General features: G+C 48.2%; 1 protein-coding gene across 1 annotated transcript in view; it reads right to left on the bottom strand.

The window, feature by feature from the left end:
* Positions 1 to 16,398, bottom strand: part of MARK2 (microtubule affinity regulating kinase 2) — a 57,698-nt gene extending 41,300 nt beyond the window's left edge. The window contains exon 1 of the mRNA XM_047071219.1: positions 16,314 to 16,398. Coding sequence (XP_046927175.1) covers positions 16,314 to 16,367 — 54 coding nt within the window. The 5' untranslated portion in view covers positions 16,368 to 16,398. The remainder of the gene's footprint in view (positions 1 to 16,313) is intronic.
* Positions 16,399 to 17,533: the final 1,135 nt, after the last annotated feature.

Here is a 17,533-nt window from a genome sequence, read left to right as displayed (position 1 = left end):
CGGGCAGGGGTGGTCGACCCTTCAAGTACTCAGTCCATTCCCTTTGAGAGTTCCCCAACCACTTGGAAGACTAATGTACTAGAGGGCCGTCCAAGAGGCACCGTTACTGAGTCGCTGCCTTAGCTAATAGAGTGAACAAATCTCCTTTGAAAGCAAAAGTCTATCTTCTATACAGACCAGCGACCGAAGAGAGAGAGAAAAGCACATCAAGTTCAATTCTGGAATTGGAATGAAAGCCACATGTGAATCTGAAAAGAAATAAGCTTTGTGTAAAAAGCAGAGGATTATGGGACTGCTGAGTGATGGGGAATGGAGCTATAATCCCGCAAGTCTATCTGTAGACTCAAATTGATATAAGTTAAGCACCTGATTAAACAGTGTTTTTTAATGACCCGATGAGAAGTGATTCTGAACAAATGAGATGAATTTAAAAAGATTTGCTTAAAGCTGGTACAAGTAACTATGAGAGGAGGCCCAAAGGTCTACCACTAGCGGTCCCAAGGGAAGCCTTCCAAAGTCAGAGGTTCCATGGACATTGGAGGGTGAGTGCAAGCAAAAGAACAAGGCTGAGAATCGTAAGATACTTTAAAATTAAAAAAAAAAATTTTTTTTTAACGTTTATTTTTGAGAGACCCAATGTGGGGATAGGGGTGGGGGAGGGGTAGAGAGAGAGAGGGAGATACAGAATCTGAAGCAGGCTCCAGGCTGAGCTGTCAGCACAGAGCCCGAGGTGGGGCTCGAACCCACGAACTGCAAGATCATGACCTAAGCCAACATCTGACGCTAACCGACTGAGCCACCCAGGCACCCTGCAAAAAATATTTATTTATTTTGAGATAGTGTGTGCACATGTGCCAGTTGGGGGGGGGGTGCGGAAAGGGCGTGGGGGGGAGGCGCAGAGAGGGAGGGAGAGAGAATCCCAGACTCTGCACTGACAGTGTGGAGCCTGACATGGGACTTGATCCCACAATCCCTGGGCTGAAATCAAGAGGCAGCCCATTAAGCATCTGAGCCATCCAGGCACCCCCATAGGATACCTTAGAAACTATGTATCCACTGCTATTTGACCTGTCCCTTAAAGACTCATCAAGCAAAGTTCACACTGTTACACACCAAATCTGGGGGGGGGTGGGGGGGGGGGAATTAAGCGTATCTCTGTTAAGTGTCAGATTTGGCAGCATGTTTAAGAAACAGGGCCAACAAGGAGTTAAGCACAGAAGAAATAGGAACAAAGTGTGTAGGCTCTGCAGCCACCCAGGGAACAGACTGTTGGGTGTTCTGGCCACAGTGGGTGACTGGAGCCTCCCAGCCTTCAGCTATTCCAGGCACCAAGGTTCTTCAAGGATAGAGGCTAAGCAAGCTTTGCAGTTTTCAAATTTGGAATTGACCAATAGCCAATGCATAAGCTTAAAAAAAAATCCGTCATAATGAAATCCAAGTAAGCCAAATGATCTTTTTAATGGGGAAACAAAGGCCAATGTTCTATATTGGAAGGAGGAAAAAAGCCAACTTTGGTCAAAGTCCCTCGGGTCACTGAGAACCAGCTTCCTCAGCTAGAATGACTGCAAACCAAGGCAGCAAGTACCTTCCTGCAGCCCAGCCAGGACCCTGGGAATTGCAAAACAAAGGCTCAGTATGAGGTCATAGCAAGTAGCCAACCAATCAAGAACAGGGATGATCAAGCCCAATGCCGGTCTACAAAAGATATTCTCACACTTCTGTCTGGAAACCCTTTATACTCTGAACTACTAAGGACCTCAAATCGCTTTTCTTTATGTGGGTATACGCACTGTATTCTAACTAAAACTTAGAAAATGCTACGTTGTCTATTAATTCATTTAAAATAATATCACTAAGCCAATTACAACATAATCTTAATAACTATATTTTCTAACATATCAACTCAGTACATACCATCATAGGAAAACCCAAGTGAACTTTTAAAATGGAATTAAAGCTACAACACAGATGAGCCTTGAAAACATTAAGTATAATGAGCCAGACACACAAAAAACAAATACTGTATGATTCAACTTACATGAGGTACCTAGAGCAGTCAAATCCATACAGACAGAAAGTAAAATAAAGGTTACAAGAGACTGGGGGAGCGGGAGATGGAGAGTTACTATTTAATTGATACAGAATTTGTTTGGGATGATGAAAAATTTCTAGAAATAGTAGATGGTTACATGACATTGTGAATGTACTTAATGCCACCCGACTTAGAAGATAAAAATGGGGGGTGGGCGCCTGGGTGGCTCAGTCTGTTAAGCATCTGACTTCGGCTCAGGTCATGTTCCTGCGATTTTTTTTAGTTCGAGCCCCGCACTGGGTTATCTGCTGTCAGCAGAGCCCGCTTCGGATCCTCTGTCCCCCTCTCTCTGTCTCAAAAATAAATATAAACTTGGGGCTCCTGGGTGGCTCAGTCGGTTGAGCGAGGTTGAGCGACCAACTTCGGCTCAGGTCATGATCTCACGGTTTGTGAGTTCGAGCCCCGCGTCAGGCTCTGTGCTGACAGCTCGGAGCCTGGGGCCTGCTTCGGATTCTGTGTCTCCCTCTCTCTCTGCCCCTCTCCCACTCATGCTGTGTCTCTGTCTCAGAGATAAACATTAAAAAAAAAAATTAAAGGGGCGCCTGGGTGGCGCAGTCGGTTAAGCGTCCGACTTCAGCCAGGTCACGATCTCGCAGTCCGTGAGTTCGAGCCCCGCGTCAGGCTCTGGGCTGATGGCTCAGAGCCTGGAGCCTGTTTCCGATTCTGTGTCTCCCTCTCTCTCTGCCCCTCCCCCGTTCATGCTCTGTCTCTCTCTGTCCCAAAAATAAATAAACGTTGAAAAAAAAAAATTAAAAAAAAAAAATTAAAAATAAACTTAAATGAAAAATTAAAAAGAAAAGATTAAAACGCTAAATCTGATGCGTGTATTTTACCACAATGAAAACATGGGAGTTAGAGCACCAGGCCATGAGAAAATTTTAGGTTACCATAATTAGGGAACATTCTATAAACTAACCAGTACTCTTCAAAACTGTCAACGTCATAAAAGACCTGGGAAGATTAAGGAAATGGTCACAGATTTAAAAAAAAAAAATTTTTTGTTTAATGTTTATTTTGAGAGACAGAGAGAGACAGCATGAGCGGGGGAGGGGCAGAGAGAGAGAGGGAGACATAGTACATGAAGCAGGCTCCAGGCTCCTAGCACAGAGCCTGACGTGGGGCTCGAACTCACGAGCCGTGAGATCACGACCTGAGCCAAAGTCGGACGCTTAACCGACTGAGCCACCCAGGTGCCCCGAAATGGTCACAGATTTGAGGAGACTACGGGACATGACAAAGCCCGTACTGGGTCCTGGAAAAGAAAAAGCACATCAGTGGAAAAACTGATGAAATCTGAGCAAGTTCTGTACTGTGGTTGATAGTATTATACTGAGGTTAATTCTTAGTTCTGATACGTGTTCTGTGGTTATATAAGATGTTAACGCAAGGGGAAGCTGAGTGAAGAACGTCCAAAGCACTCTTTGGGTTAGCTGTGCAACTTTTCATTTAAAATTATCTCAAAATTTAAAAAAGATAACTGTTTAAAAAAACTTACAAGGCCAATGCTCTGTTTTTGAAGAGAAAAGGAGCCAACTTTGGTCACAGTTCCTCAGGTAGCTGAAAATCCCCTTCCTCAGCTAGAACAACAGAAACCCAAGGCAGCAAGTGCCTTTTTGAGGCACAGCCAGGACTAGGCAGGGGCTGGGAACTGCAAAATGGTTTTTTGTGAAATTACCAATAAACTGGCCAACCAAAGCCAGGGAGAATTCATCCAAGTTTTGTCTACAACCAGGATTCTTCTGCTTTTTGGTTTCAGAAACTCCCTGCAACTATTAAAAATAATTGAGTCCCCAAAAAGCATTTGTGTATGTAGATTATATCTATTAATATTTACTGTATTAATAAGAGAAATAGAGAAAAGATAATAGGGAAAAGAAAATAAGAGAAAAGATTTAAAGATGTAGCCATTCATTTAAAAGAACATAATAGGGGCACCTGTGTGGCTCCGTGGCTTAAGTGTCTGACTTCAGCTCAGGTCAGAACTCACTGCTTGTGAGTTGGAGTCCCACATTAGGCTCTGTGCTGATAGCTGGGAGCCTGGGGCCTGCTTCAGAATCTGTGTCTCCCTCTCTCTCTCTGACCCTCCCCTGCTCATGCTCTATCTTTCTCTGTCTCCCGAAAATAAACCTTAAAAAAAATTTAAAAATAAAAAATAAAAGAACATAATAAACCCATTACATGTAAACATGAGTTACTTATTTTTAACGAAAAAACTGTATTTGCCAAACCACAATTTCACACATATCAAAGGAAGTCCGCCCCATGAACTGATCTCATAATCCAATCAAAACACAATGCCAGGCAAAACCCCAAAAACCCCCATGCTAAAAAACTGAAGAAAAAAAATGACAAAAAGGGGGGGGGGCTTAAAAGAGAGGAATAAAGAGAAAGAAAAATAAGAGAAAGAAAAGAAATTAAGGAAAAAGGCAGAAAGGGAATAAAAGGAACCACTGATAAAACAACAACAAACCCCCATGGGGCCAATGCTATACGCATTAGAAGGAAATAAGGTAGCTTGGGTCAAAGTCTCTGAGGCCCAGACAGGGACGTATGGCAGCCTGAATGGTAAACAAGGATCCCTATGAAGTCACTGCAAGTACCCAACCCAAGACGGACAATCGACTCAAGTTTTGTCTACAAACAAAAATTTTCTCACTTTTTGGTCTCAAGAACTCTTTACGCTCTTAAAAAAATTACTGAGGACTGCACAAATCTTTGGTTTATGTGGGTTATAGTTATCGACAGCTACCTTATTAGAAACTAAAATGGTGATTTAAAAAATATTTTTATTAATTCATTCAAAACAATAAACCCATTACATGTTTATACAAACAACCTATTTTTTTTACAAAAAAAAAAAAAAAAACAAACCCGTACTTTCAAAAACAAAATTAAATTCACCGCAAAAGCTGCACTGTTTTACACTGTTGTACATCTCTTTAATGTCTAGCTTAATGAAAGAGCACCAACTTCTTATACCTGCTTCCGCATCCGATGTGTTTCAATATGCTGCTCCAGTTGTAAGATATGAAGAAAAACCTCACTTCATATAGACCTGTGGCTGGAAAATGGAGTGTAATAGCTTTTCAGAATTTTCTTCTTTGACACCAGACCCAAACTCAAAAGTAGTAGTTTTTAAAAGCTAGTTGCAATCTGCAATTTTATCAATGAATCTTTTCTTTTTAAGTTTACTTATTTATTCTGGGGCCGGGGGGAGGAGCAGAGAGAGAGAGAGAGAGAGAGAGAGAGAGAGAGAGAGAGAATCCCAAGCAGGCTCCACGCTCTCAGCGCAGAGCCCAACATGGGGCTCAATCTCACGAACCGTGAGATCATGACCTGAGCCGAAATCAAGAGTCAGACACCCAACCAACTGAGCCCCCTAGGCGCTCCTATCAATGAATCTGCTGTGTACTTTTTATGTTAAAATACACTGGTCATCTTGCACTTTGAATGGCTCTTTTACCTACTGGCAATCTGGGAAATATGCCTTCATTGAATTATACAGAATTTCCAAATATTGACATTTCGTACAATATCAAAAGATCACATTCCACTAATTTTACCACTGATCTCGTCAAAAACGTCTTCGACAAATCCAAGTTTTTGAAAATTCTCATTTTTGCTTGAAAGCTTGACTTTTATCCCTGGCAACGGTGACAGACTCACTTCGCTCACTTTCAAGAAAATGTCCACTAAATACTCAAGTGTGAATAACTGTAGTTGATCTTTCAAGTTAAAATGATGATCCATGCAACTGGTTCAGCTCCAACACACTAGTACGTTTTCTCAAGACCGTCACTGTACGATGGGATACGGCACCAGTGCCCCATAGATACTTGGCGTTTCATCACTCAAAATATTAAAGAGACTTTTATTAGAGGGTTGAGACTTAATAAAAATTAATAATTTTTAGGACACACTCAAGTGAAAATGCCCCTCCCCTCCTTAAACCACAAGTGTCTAGCAGGAGAGAAGTTCACGACTACGATCGCTAGAAGAGTTTGGTGCCACTGCCTTGATTTACGTTACGCCGCCAGCGATTTTCTCTGCCATTACTTCTGTGCAACAGTGCAAACGGAAACGAAGTTCTTCCAGGATGAACCATGAAAGTCAAGAGAGTTATTCAACCCGTTGCATATTTATCGCTACTCGCGTTCACTGCTGAGCGTTCACGTAAAGGAAAATTCTCTGAAGCGTAGTTGGTGCTGACACAAGTTGAGCCACATCTGTAAATCTCGTTTATAAGGCAAAAGTACAATTCTGTAAACAAGATGTGAACTCAGTCTTCACATTCGTACCTAAACCTTTGATTCGACGAGTCGTGGTACACACAAAGCGGCACTGCCCTGCATTTCACGGACTCTCCACCCAGCGGGCGTTCAGCAACGTCTGCCGTTCACGACCTTCTTAGTCTCTCGGCTACCGGGTGGGCTTTTCCAGCCAAAGAACGTCCGAACTTGTCCTGTAAGAGTCAGTGACTTTTTTTTCACTTCTAGGTTGAAAAGCTGGAGCAAATTTTGGCTTTTAAAGAGCTCATGGTGTATACACGAAAATTCTCGATTCCTTTTTCTTTCAACTTTGAATGATCGGTCTTGACATGATGATGCACCTGAACTGGCACTACAGCACTACCTGAACTGTGTTCAGTTGCGTAAGATGTAATAAAGTGCGTTATTAACATCTATAAAGCTGAGGAGAAGATAGCTCTCGTTACAGTGTCATCTCTTCTAATTTCTTATTTACGGTTTTGCCTAGACTCTTCAGACTCCTCCCATTCACTTGTTGATATGTCCATTTCAGTAAACAGAGGTTGCAAGTCTTCTAATCTCCCTTTTTAAAGTCAACAATCCATCCTTGAATATAAGAGAAATATGATAAATTTTCCTCTATGTTAGAAAAAAGTGCTAAAGTAAGTTGTAAGTAAAATTTTTAAAATTAGAAGCTTTCCCGAAAGTTTTTATGAGTACGTTTCACAAGCTGCACTTACTTCTTATTGTGTTTCCTCAAAGATGCCAGGAAAATGGTGGGATATCAAACTAATGATTTCCAGGACAATAACGAGGTTTACAGGGCTTAGAGCAGGCACAACTGAAGAAAGATAGTAAGAGTCCCGGAGAAGTACTGAAAACAAACTGAGCGCATCACCGAAAACATCTCTATTTATACCTTAAAGGACTACCTTAAAAATTCTAGAAAACACAAGAATACAAAAGCACACATTTCATTAGCCAAGAGTGATGATGTCAGCACACATCATTCAGCCTCTGGAAAACTCCACTGTATACGGACAGAGCCAGAATGGTAAAAAGCAGATACCGCGTTCATGTTCTGATGAAACTCACTTTGATTTCGTGTACCACTGAATGGACCTCAGGGAGCCCCAGGGTCCTCAAACCACACTTTGGGGACCACATTCAATATCGCATTGCCAAAATTCACGAGTGCCACCTCAGATCCCTCCCAAGACAGGATCCAGCGTTACAGCATTCCGGATAGGCCAGAGGAAACGGCCCAGAACTGGCTCAGACCCTATCACCAGGGAAACTAGGATGCCGACCCTAATAAGCTGTCAGATCGCCAGGCCTGGCTTTACTAAGGAAGGTGGCTCCAGAGACATAAAAAGAAAATGTGTGCTAAAGCTGCAAATCCCTAACTTTACAGAAATCAGAGGAACAGGAGAAAGGACTGGGTGGTACTGGGATTCTATACACGAAGGAGATCTCAGACTCAGAATTCCTCTCCTGAGCCATGCCACAAAAGAGGCATAGAAACAGGTAAGGCAGAGGGGGACAGAGATGAAAACCCGAGATGGACAGCGGTAATGAAGGAACAGAGTTCAAAGAAACCAAACAGAAAAGAAAAAAAAAAAAAAAAAGGAAGTGAGATAAGTCAGCAGAGAGGTCAAAAGAAAGAGGAAAACACAGTCAAAGAAACATTCCCTGATGAGCTGAGGCGACACTGTTACCTTTCTCCTGGGCTGCAGTTGCAGTGTGAAAAAACTAAGCAAGTTACTTGCTGTTCTGACCAGGCGCTCAGGCTCTAGGAGCCGCAAGAGAGACAAAGATAAACAAGGAACCAACCGAGACCAAAATCTCAGCCCAAGATTCAAAGTCCACAAACTCACAGGGGCAGCCGAGAAATGGCTGTGACCCTTCCAGGCCTCACAAAGGGGAGGCTTTCTTCTCACTGCAGAGAAGCCAACGGAGATAACAAGGGCTTGCCCCTGAAGGCCTCTTTGCTAGTGAAAAAGGAACCTAAAATCATTAGCTGCTAAGTTCCCATGTGGTCTTTAAGAGAAACAGGGAGCTTTCTTTCTCCTGTTGCCAAAGGGTAAATACTGCACCTGAAGAAAGGAACATGGGAAAAAATCCCATGCGATCGGCTGGATCCCAGCACTCAGAAAAAAACCCATGGTCTGCTGACTTTGGATCTGAATCCTCCCTTGATGAGGCCGCACACACACCACCACCACCACCATTACCATTCACAACACAGAAGTATGGGCAGGTAGAAGGTAGTGTTTTGGGTTGTTTCGTTTTGTTAATCAATAAAATCACCTGATATTGATATCTTGTAAATAAATGCACCCCCATTTTTTAAAATGATCTCAATAGCACATAAACCTTTCCAAAAGCATTCTATTCAGACAGCTGGCTAGCTTCAACAAATAAAGTAAAATAAACAACCGCAATTTTTTTTTTAATGCTGGAAAAAGCATCTGAGGGACCCTAACGACTGAAAGAAACCAAGATTCTTTCAATCAATTACAGAGAATTTCCAACGCATACTGACCTGGAGTTGTATGGTGTTCAGAGAAAACCCACCAAGTCACTCAACTAAGAACCGTGATCATGAGGATTGTTACGTCCTGCCAGGTGTTGTTTTAAAGTGTCTTATAATCGTTAACTTCTCTGATGCTCACAACAACTATACCTACAAGACAGGGACTATCATTGCTCCTTTTTTTACAGGTGAGCTAACAGGCCTGGAACAATTAGGTGAGCCCAGGGTCACAGTAGAGGCTGACCAAGATTCCAGCACAGGGGAATCAAGCTGCAGAGCCTGCTCTAACCAGAACATACCACTTATTAGAAGTCCCCAAGTGCTGGGATCTCCTTTCCACTCCGCCATAAGCTCAACTCAATTAGAATGCTATTGCTAGACCAAGCAGACCTATGGGGCCCCACTTCCTGTGACTACAGAACCAGTCATTCAAACACTTGTGGGCCCAAACGAAGCAACAAGTCACAAGCACATCCAACACCACATGCAAAGACACTCGGATGATGGCCATCTGGCGGGGGTGGGGGGGAGTGATAGGGGGTAAGGGAGGGCCAGCAGATCCTTGGGTCTAAAGAAGGTGCAGGAAAAGGAGCCCCCCTTTACACAGAGTATCAGTAACCAAAACCCTCAGTGAAATGGTGCTCAAGAGAAGCAATGAGTAGATCATCGTAGCAGTGACAGAAGCAACCTGCCCCCCAAGGGCAAGGGCAAGGACAAGGGCTGGAACTATGTTTGCAGGTGGTTTCACTCATTAATCACCAAACTTTCGGACATGGGAGTTTTCCGTTTACTGGGGGACTGGGAAAACAATCCTGCTGTATTAGTAGCTCTGATGGTCAGAGGAGCGTCAGAATCCTATGTCTTTCCCCTGAGAAAGGCTTCCTGCTGCTGTTCAGGAAGTGCCAGCACGTGGTGACTGATGACTCCCACCTTTCCTACGGGTACCTGATCAGGAACACACTTAAACTGTTAACCTCCTGAGCTGCCAAAGACCAAAAACGATTCTCTCTCCTTTTTTCTTCCCCAGCAGGCCTGGACAGACAGTCCCACTGCATCAAGCCAAAAGGACTGGGGCCTCAGTGGATTTAGCAGCCAGATCACAAGAGCCAGCAGTCAGTTCCCGATCCATAAACCACAAACCCAATCGCTTTTCCCTGGCCAGGCTGGAGGGCCTTTGGCCAAGCTGTGACTTGCAAAGGGGGTCCAAGGAAAGGAGTTGTATCTTAGAGTTTCCAGTGACAGGTGCGGAGGACAAAGTTGCCTTGAACAGCACCGGGTGTAAAGAAAGCCCACCCGTGCTCAGAGGCCCGTTCAGTAATGAGGGAGAATGGGGGTGTTTACAGACCTCATCCAGACTCACACCTCAATGAGCAGAGCCCCAGAGGAGGCAGACCTTTGTATGGCCAACTTCCCAAAGAACACAGGGGAAAATAGGCCGAGGCTGCTCAAAACCAGCTTGACTGGTTCTACAGAGAAGCCTCTGGTCTGCCCCGCCTTCCTCATGTTAAAAAGAAAAAGGTGGCTGGGAGCCAGTCACTGAACACACCCCTCCCTTTCTCCTCTCTCCCCGCCCCCCTTCTTCCACCCTCCTATCTGTTGTCCCTCAGGATTCACCTAGCCATCAATATCAGTGTCCGGCTCGCCCTCGCCTACCAAACCTGAGGTTACATGGCTTTAGAAGTGGAAGGTTCACTACGTGATGAGCAAAAGGACACACATTTGTTTTTGCCCTTTTTGCCATTTTCTAATGAAAAACGTAGGGATAAATGCAAGTAGGGAGAGGGCACAGGGACTGAGAAACTTCAAACCCTCTAGCAAAGGGCAGACATACAGATGAAGGGATCTACTTCTACACCCTCAAGGAGGAGCAGGTCAAGGGGGCAAGAGAAGGAACTGGATTGCCTCCTTCTCTGAAAGACGACTGGACACCAAGAGACCAGATCCTCTCGTGGTGTTTCAGAATCAGGCCATCACAGCCTAAAAGACAGCAATGACATTCAATGCCTACACCAAGAGGGCTGTAGCGGGGTGGTGGCATTCCGCTCCGAGCGTGAGAGATTTCAGAGTTAACGTCGGGATAGATGGCCTCTTCCCATGCCAGAAGTGGGAAACGGGTGTTTTCCTCCCCCACAAAGTTTGTAAAGGCTCCCTCTTCCCTTTGCTGAGACAGAAGGGGAAAAGGCAGAGATAACACTGCAGTGACTCACTCTCGTTTGATGAAGGCTGCGAGGAAGCCTGGAGAATCCAAGCTGTAAGTGCAAAAAGGTACGAATGCTGGAGTCTCCCATCAACAGGAGGAAACTCAGCCACCTATGTGGTTTGTCACCGCTGAACTTCCGCTGAAGGAGGAAGGCCTAGGTTAAACTCCACCCACCCTTTCCACATCCTTCTCGGTTTCTGCTTTGATAGGAAAGTGCAAACCCGGCAGCACCGGAGGCTACAAGAGAATCAAGCCCTTTCTCTACCTCCTCTCATAGCAAAAGCCTAGCAGCCACAGTCCACAGCTTAACTAAGCAGACGGAGCTGGGGCTGGCCCCGGTGACTGCAGGAAAGCCTCACCAGGCAGTCTTGGGGAAGGAAGGACAACCACCCTCCTCGTCCTTCCCATCTGCGGAGGTTACTTCATCCCAATCCATTAATGGGCTTCAAAGTGCTGCTGTGGTGGGGGGGAGCCCATTTAGCAGAGCTATCATGGGGCCAAAGGTGGCGCCCAGCCCCCACCCCACTCGTCGATAATGGGCCACAGAGTCTGAGGCTTGGCTGCACTCTAGGCATAAAATATTCATTCCCGTCGACATAATACATATGTAGGAAAGTCATGGAAGCTCCTGGGAGGAGAGAAGTGCCAGCCAGGTGGCTAAGTGCGCAATGGGAAAGAGTTCATGAAGGCACGGGTTAGTCCTGGTCAAATGCCCACCAAGAGCTGGGCTGTTCTGTCCAAAGGGGAGACGGTCTGGTCTGAGAAGTTTTTGACTCCCATGAGACCTAACGATGCAAACCTCTCAGGCAAACAAATTCTCAATTTTTTCCTACCTCACACGCATCAGTTAAGACACTGACCATGAAAAGAAATCTCAGGCCCAGTCTTTGGTCACCATCTGAAAGATGCAGTCATCCCTGTGTGAACTTGATTTTAATCTAAAGCAGACCAAGTTTCAATGACTGTCTTGAATCCATCTGTTTAGCTACTTCCCAAAGCCCACACATTAGAGAGAAATTATCACAATTTACTAAGTGGTTACCTTCGCTGGGTTCAAAGATCACGGTATGGCGAGTGACTCTGTGATCTCTAGACTCCCAGAGCCCTCGCTCTAACGAGGCCTCACTCTTAATTTCTAGGGCCACGCAGGAAGCGAGAATGTATGCTCTGACGTCCACCCACATCCCTGACCAGAAGGCAGCACCACTAAGGAGCCCTTGGCCAGAGTCAAAGGGCAGAAGTCAGAGTCCGTACCCAGAGCACAGCACCGCCCGGCTCACAGGCATGGAGTGAAATGAGAGCCACCCGAGCTCTCTACCAGAGGAGACACTAAAACCAAATTATTCAGCGTTGGCAACGTTCAGCCAGAATCAACCCTGGCATCCAAGGGAGATGTGTCTGGAGCGGCTCGGTTGTTCTTTACAGGATTCCGTAAGTCAGCTTTGCTCACTTCATCCAGACTTCCACACTCCTCTTCCTAGAACCACCCAAGAGAATAAACAATGCTACTCGCACCCGAGAAGAACGAGAGCAACCCCCCTCCCTTGCGCACTGCAGCAGAAGCGAGGCCGGTAGTGAAAGCCTCCGAAAGCCTCCTCTTTTCCCTCGGAAGCCCCGGAAGCCCTCTCGCTTGTGGTTCCTGAGGCCCAGAGGTGCGGTGGCTCTGAAGTCACGCAGCCCCCCTCCCAGGTGTTCCATGTAGTAGCAGCAGCAGGTGAACTCTGGGAAGTTGGATCCCTCTCCGCACCTGCCTAGCCTATTGTTGCCGCCGCCGCTGGCTGGAGGACAGGCATCCTACATGCTGATTGCTGTCACCACAGTCAAGCCTCCAGGCCAGCAGAGCCATTCAGAGAACTGGACAGAAAGCTCAGCTCACAGACTGAGAATCCCCAAAACTACCAGCCCCAGGTCACAACCCTCCTGCAAAAGAAAGAAGAGTCTAGAGCTGGGAAAAAAGCACATTCGAAACCAGGTGTCACAAAAATCATCTTAAAGAGGGGGGCCTGACTTTCTTTTGGCTCCCACTTCCAGTGCTAGGAGCAGAATCGACAGCAAACAGGCAATCTTCCTGCAGTACAAGGTTTATTTTTATGCTTCAACATTTTCTGTGTGTGTGTGTGTGTGTGTGTTATGCGTGTTTAATTCAGATGTGATCAAAGAGCTCCTGGAAACAGCTTCTCATCAGCCACATGTTTTAAAGAAAGGGGGAGAGGAAGAGCTAAAAAAGAGATTGGAGCTTGAAGACAACCAGTAGAGTTTACCCATTTCCTGGGGAAACCAGCTTAAATAATTTAAACCTAAATACAGTGATAGAGAATCTTTGCGGGGAGGGGATCAGCCCAACCAAACCCCTTGCTTTTTATTTCATAACGTTAGGATTTACCGCAACGACTGAACTTCTGTGACTACTTCAACTAGAACAGCGACAGGACTGAGAGCGTCCTTGCTCTTACCTGGTGGCAACGAGCTATTCTAAAGGAGGCCAATGCTTCTGGCATCCCTGGCCTCGTGACACGAGGGGCTGCTACGTGTCTTTTCTCTTGGTTTGAAAAATACGGGCATCTGCCGGTAGCTGGTATATCCAAGCTTTTTCAAAGGCTGCGCTGTCACCGGGACGAGACTTAATATCGAGTAAATAGTATGACTGGCTACCTTGAGGACGGGCAGCAGAAGCGATGAAGTGGCTCAGGGGAGCCTAAGTCCACAAAGAGTGCAAACAGGATGAGTAATTCATAATTTGGAACAGGACGACAAAGTATGCAGCCGTGGCTCTAGACGAAGTTAGCGAAGGGGCAGCTTCCGTTCCCGACGGGCTCACCCGATCAGCTCTCACCGAATCAGCGGGTGTGCACCGACTTCCTACTATGCGCTCAGCAGTATTCGAGGCATGTAGGGAAGAGAGGAAATCAATGCACACATCACAAGAAAAAAAAAGACCACGGCGGGAATACATTTACATTTGGTAAACAGCACAAAGAAACCACATTGAGGCAGTCTGTTACTCTACTTTGCTGAACACAATGCCCCCCACAGCCTCGCGGAGAGAGTAGGCACTCCACAACCACTCCCCACATGCCTGAGGGTGCCAGTCAGTCACTTGGCCTCCTCCTACCAGCTCATAATCAACAGTCTGGGAAAGTTCTCTGGTGAGCAGGGTTTACCTGCTAACACAGAGGGTGCGACAGGAAAAGGAATGGAATGGGGAACCTCAAGAGAGCTTAGAAAAAGAGGTTCCCGGCAAGGAGAGAAAACAGCCGGCAAGTGAGGGCAAGACCCTGAGATACAGACCATGCTCTGGTTTCCAAAGACCTCAGTCCCATGCAGAGCCAGTTGCAAAACCCAGTGATGAAACAGAAATTCACCATCCCTCCCCCTCAACTCATTTCACCCCCAGAAGCAATCAATCCGTCAGTAACGAAAGGGTCAACCAGCACAGAGAAAAACTCGGGGCCACAGTTGCTCGTGGAGCTCCTGACTGCCCAGGTGACAGAGAGCAAGGTGGGGGGTGGGGGGAGGTGACACAAGAGAAAAACGTAGGACAATGAAACGAGAGAAGATTTTTCAGGGAAGGATGTGAACACGCGAGAGAACATAACGACGGTTCTATCGGGCTGCGGAGAAAGAAGGGCGAGACAGGAAAACATAAAGGGTGTAATAAGGAGAAAGGATGCAAAAAAAAAAAAAAAAAAGTGCTGCAGCCCCAGGGGAGAAGAGCTCCTTTTTCAACTCGAGTTTTTCTGGCCTAGTAAACTTCTCTGCCAACGAGGGTGTGCCAGGCAGGGGACTCTCCACACAGCAGCCAGCAGTCAGCAAGGGACGCCGGACATGGTGACAGAAAGGGGAGGGGTGGAAAGCGGACGCCTCTCAGCTCACAGGTAGGGTGACACAGAAAACGCTAAAGCTTGGGTGACAGATGATAGCAGTGATTGCCAGGACGAGGAGGGGGGAGGAGGTGGCGTATAGCTCAAGAAACTAGCATGCTGAATGCCCGGACGGCGAGTTACAAGGACTAGCCCATCGGGAGGGAAAGGACAGGGGCCTCGGTGGGGCAAACAGATACGATGTGAAGAGGGCAAGAGACTAATGCGGAGATGAAGGCAAGCCTCACGGAGGCAGGTAGAGTGAGGAAGACCGGGTGAGGGCAGAGAAACCGGAAGGTACCAAACAAGGAGGAAGAAACTATGAAAAGTGACAGAGCCAGAAGTGAAGACACAGGAAGGCATCATGGCTCGTGCTGCGGTGTGAAAAGACAGAAGGGCAAGGATGGTAATGCAGCGTGGCCGGGGAGAGGACTCAGCAACAGGTTGTCCCCATACAGTGGGGCTGGAGGAATGTTCTCCCTCCAAAGGACAAGTCCAGGGAGCAGGCTGGTAAAGCACTCAGGGAGAAACAGGAGGCGGAGAGACTTCAGCCAAACCCCTGGGGGGTGGGAGGGGGGTGGGGTGGGCAGAACGCGAGGGATCCAGACTCTGAAGGGAACCCTTCAGACTGGAACCCCAAAGACAACCTGTGGGAAAACTATGCGCATGACAGCAGTCTGGGAAACACGGAAGCAACAAATGCCAGCGCGAGGCACCAGGGAGCTCCTGGAGAAAAGAAGGGAAAGTGATGAGCAAAGAGTAGGCGAACCATTTGGAAAGGTGATGAGGGTGGAGCTGGTGGGTTGCAAGCATGAGGGAGAGCACAATTTGGAGAAGGAAGAGGGGGGAAAAAAAGCAAGGGGGGGGGAAGCGGGGGAACTGGAAGAGGAGAGGGATCGAGAACACACTCCGGGGCAAGGACCCTGAGGGTGATAACCAGGGACTGGGAGAACCGGTGCGGGAGGAGCAGAAGCGAGGCTGGAGAGATGGGAGGCAGAGGGGGACAACGATCTGGGGCAAATCGCGGGGTGCTGTTCGAGGAGCAGGAGGGTGGCGGCTTTAAGCGTGGGTGGAGGAAGACCAGAAAAGGCCCCTGAGAGAAAAAGGGAAGAGGAGGGGAAGCTAGGGAGATAATACGGAAGAGCGCAGGAGGGCGGTGAGGGGAGACGGGGGTCAGCAAGTGTGCAGCTTGGAGTCGGGACGAGGTGGGTCCCAGGACGGGACTGAGAGGGGGATGTGCGAGGCCGAGAGCCAGATGACAGGGCAGCCGAGGCTTGCAGGGTGGCAGCAGGGGCACGAGGAGAGCAGAGGAGGGAGGAGGCTCTGCAAGGTGCAGGGGCCCAGCCAGAGAATTCGGGGAGCCCTCGGGGCTCCTTACCTGCTCCGTGTCCCTCTCGTTCAGCGTGGGTAGGGGGGTCCGGGCGCTGGACATGGCGCCGGTATCTCAGGGGAGGGAACCGAGAAGCTTGGAGGAAGGGAGGGAAGGGAAGGCGCGGAGCCCGGCCGGGCGGGGCTTCTCACAGCAGGGGCACCCGCCGCATGGGCCCCGGCCGGGGGTGCGGGGAGGCCGGGCAGCCGCTCACGCCAGCCCGGGGATGCGCCGCTCGGGCTAGGCCGCGCCGGCTCCGAGCGGCTCCGGACCGCACCCCCCCGACCCCCGGCTGGGCTGTGCCGCCTTTCGGCCGGGCCGCGCCGCTCCGCCTACTCTCTGCCGCCGCAGCCGGCCGCCTGCCTCGCTCCTCCCCTGCCCTCAGCGGCACTGCTCCGCGCCCGGCACACAGGCAGCCGCCGCCGGACCTGCTGCTCCCAACATGGCCGCCACCACCGCCGGCCCTCGGCTCTTTCCGCCGGCAGCAGCCGGAAACATCCGAAGCGGCGAGGTACGGGCGGGGGGCGCGCCTCCTCCTCCTGGCCTCGGACTACGGGTGAATTCCGGAAACACCCGAAGAAGATTACTCCTGGGGACGCGCGCGCCGCCTCGATTCCGAAGACGAAGCTTCGGCTCTGTTTACGGAAATCTACGAAGCCACTCGGGGAACTCCAGCCACGCCCATAGGCCTTTCCCCGCCCACTTCAAGCAGGCTCGCTGCGGTTTCCGGAAACACCCGAAGCCGCTCCGCGTGCGGTGAACCGGCCACGCCCCCGTCCCGCCCCGCAGCCGACCGCGGTCGTCGGCCATTTCCGGCAACACCCGAGACCCGGCGAGCCCCGAGTCGTTCCTGGGGTGGTACCCGGTCGGACTGTTCGTTTCTTTCCGTCAGTTTCCGGGTATTTTCAAACCTGAACGGGGAGCGTGGATCACCTGTGCATGTTTATTGTTTGACCAAATAGAAAATAAGGCTGTTAGCCGTCCCAACGATTGGCATCCTTTGGTTCTAAAACAACTTCCCCGTTTGCGTGTCCGCTCATCAGTCCGCTCGTAAAATCCATCTCGTTTTTATCATCCAACCTATCAACATGTGTGTCACCTGTCAAAGGCAGCGTCTTTTACCTGTCTACTTAACATTCTTCACCTGCCATCGTCTGTCTTGGATTCTGTTTATCCATACACCCCCACATCTAATCCGCACTGTTTCTTAAGGTCCGGGGCAGGCACCC

The sequence above is a fragment of the Lynx rufus genome, unplaced genomic scaffold, assembly GCF_022079265.1.
Source record: "Lynx rufus isolate CCGP_SWC_20201006 ecotype Redwood Valley unplaced genomic scaffold, mLynRuf1.p SCAF_9, whole genome shotgun sequence".
Lineage (NCBI taxonomy): Eukaryota > Metazoa > Chordata > Mammalia > Carnivora > Felidae > Lynx > Lynx rufus.
The sequence above is the reverse complement of the archived record's forward strand: the minus strand, read 5'-3'. Positions and strand labels throughout refer to the sequence as shown.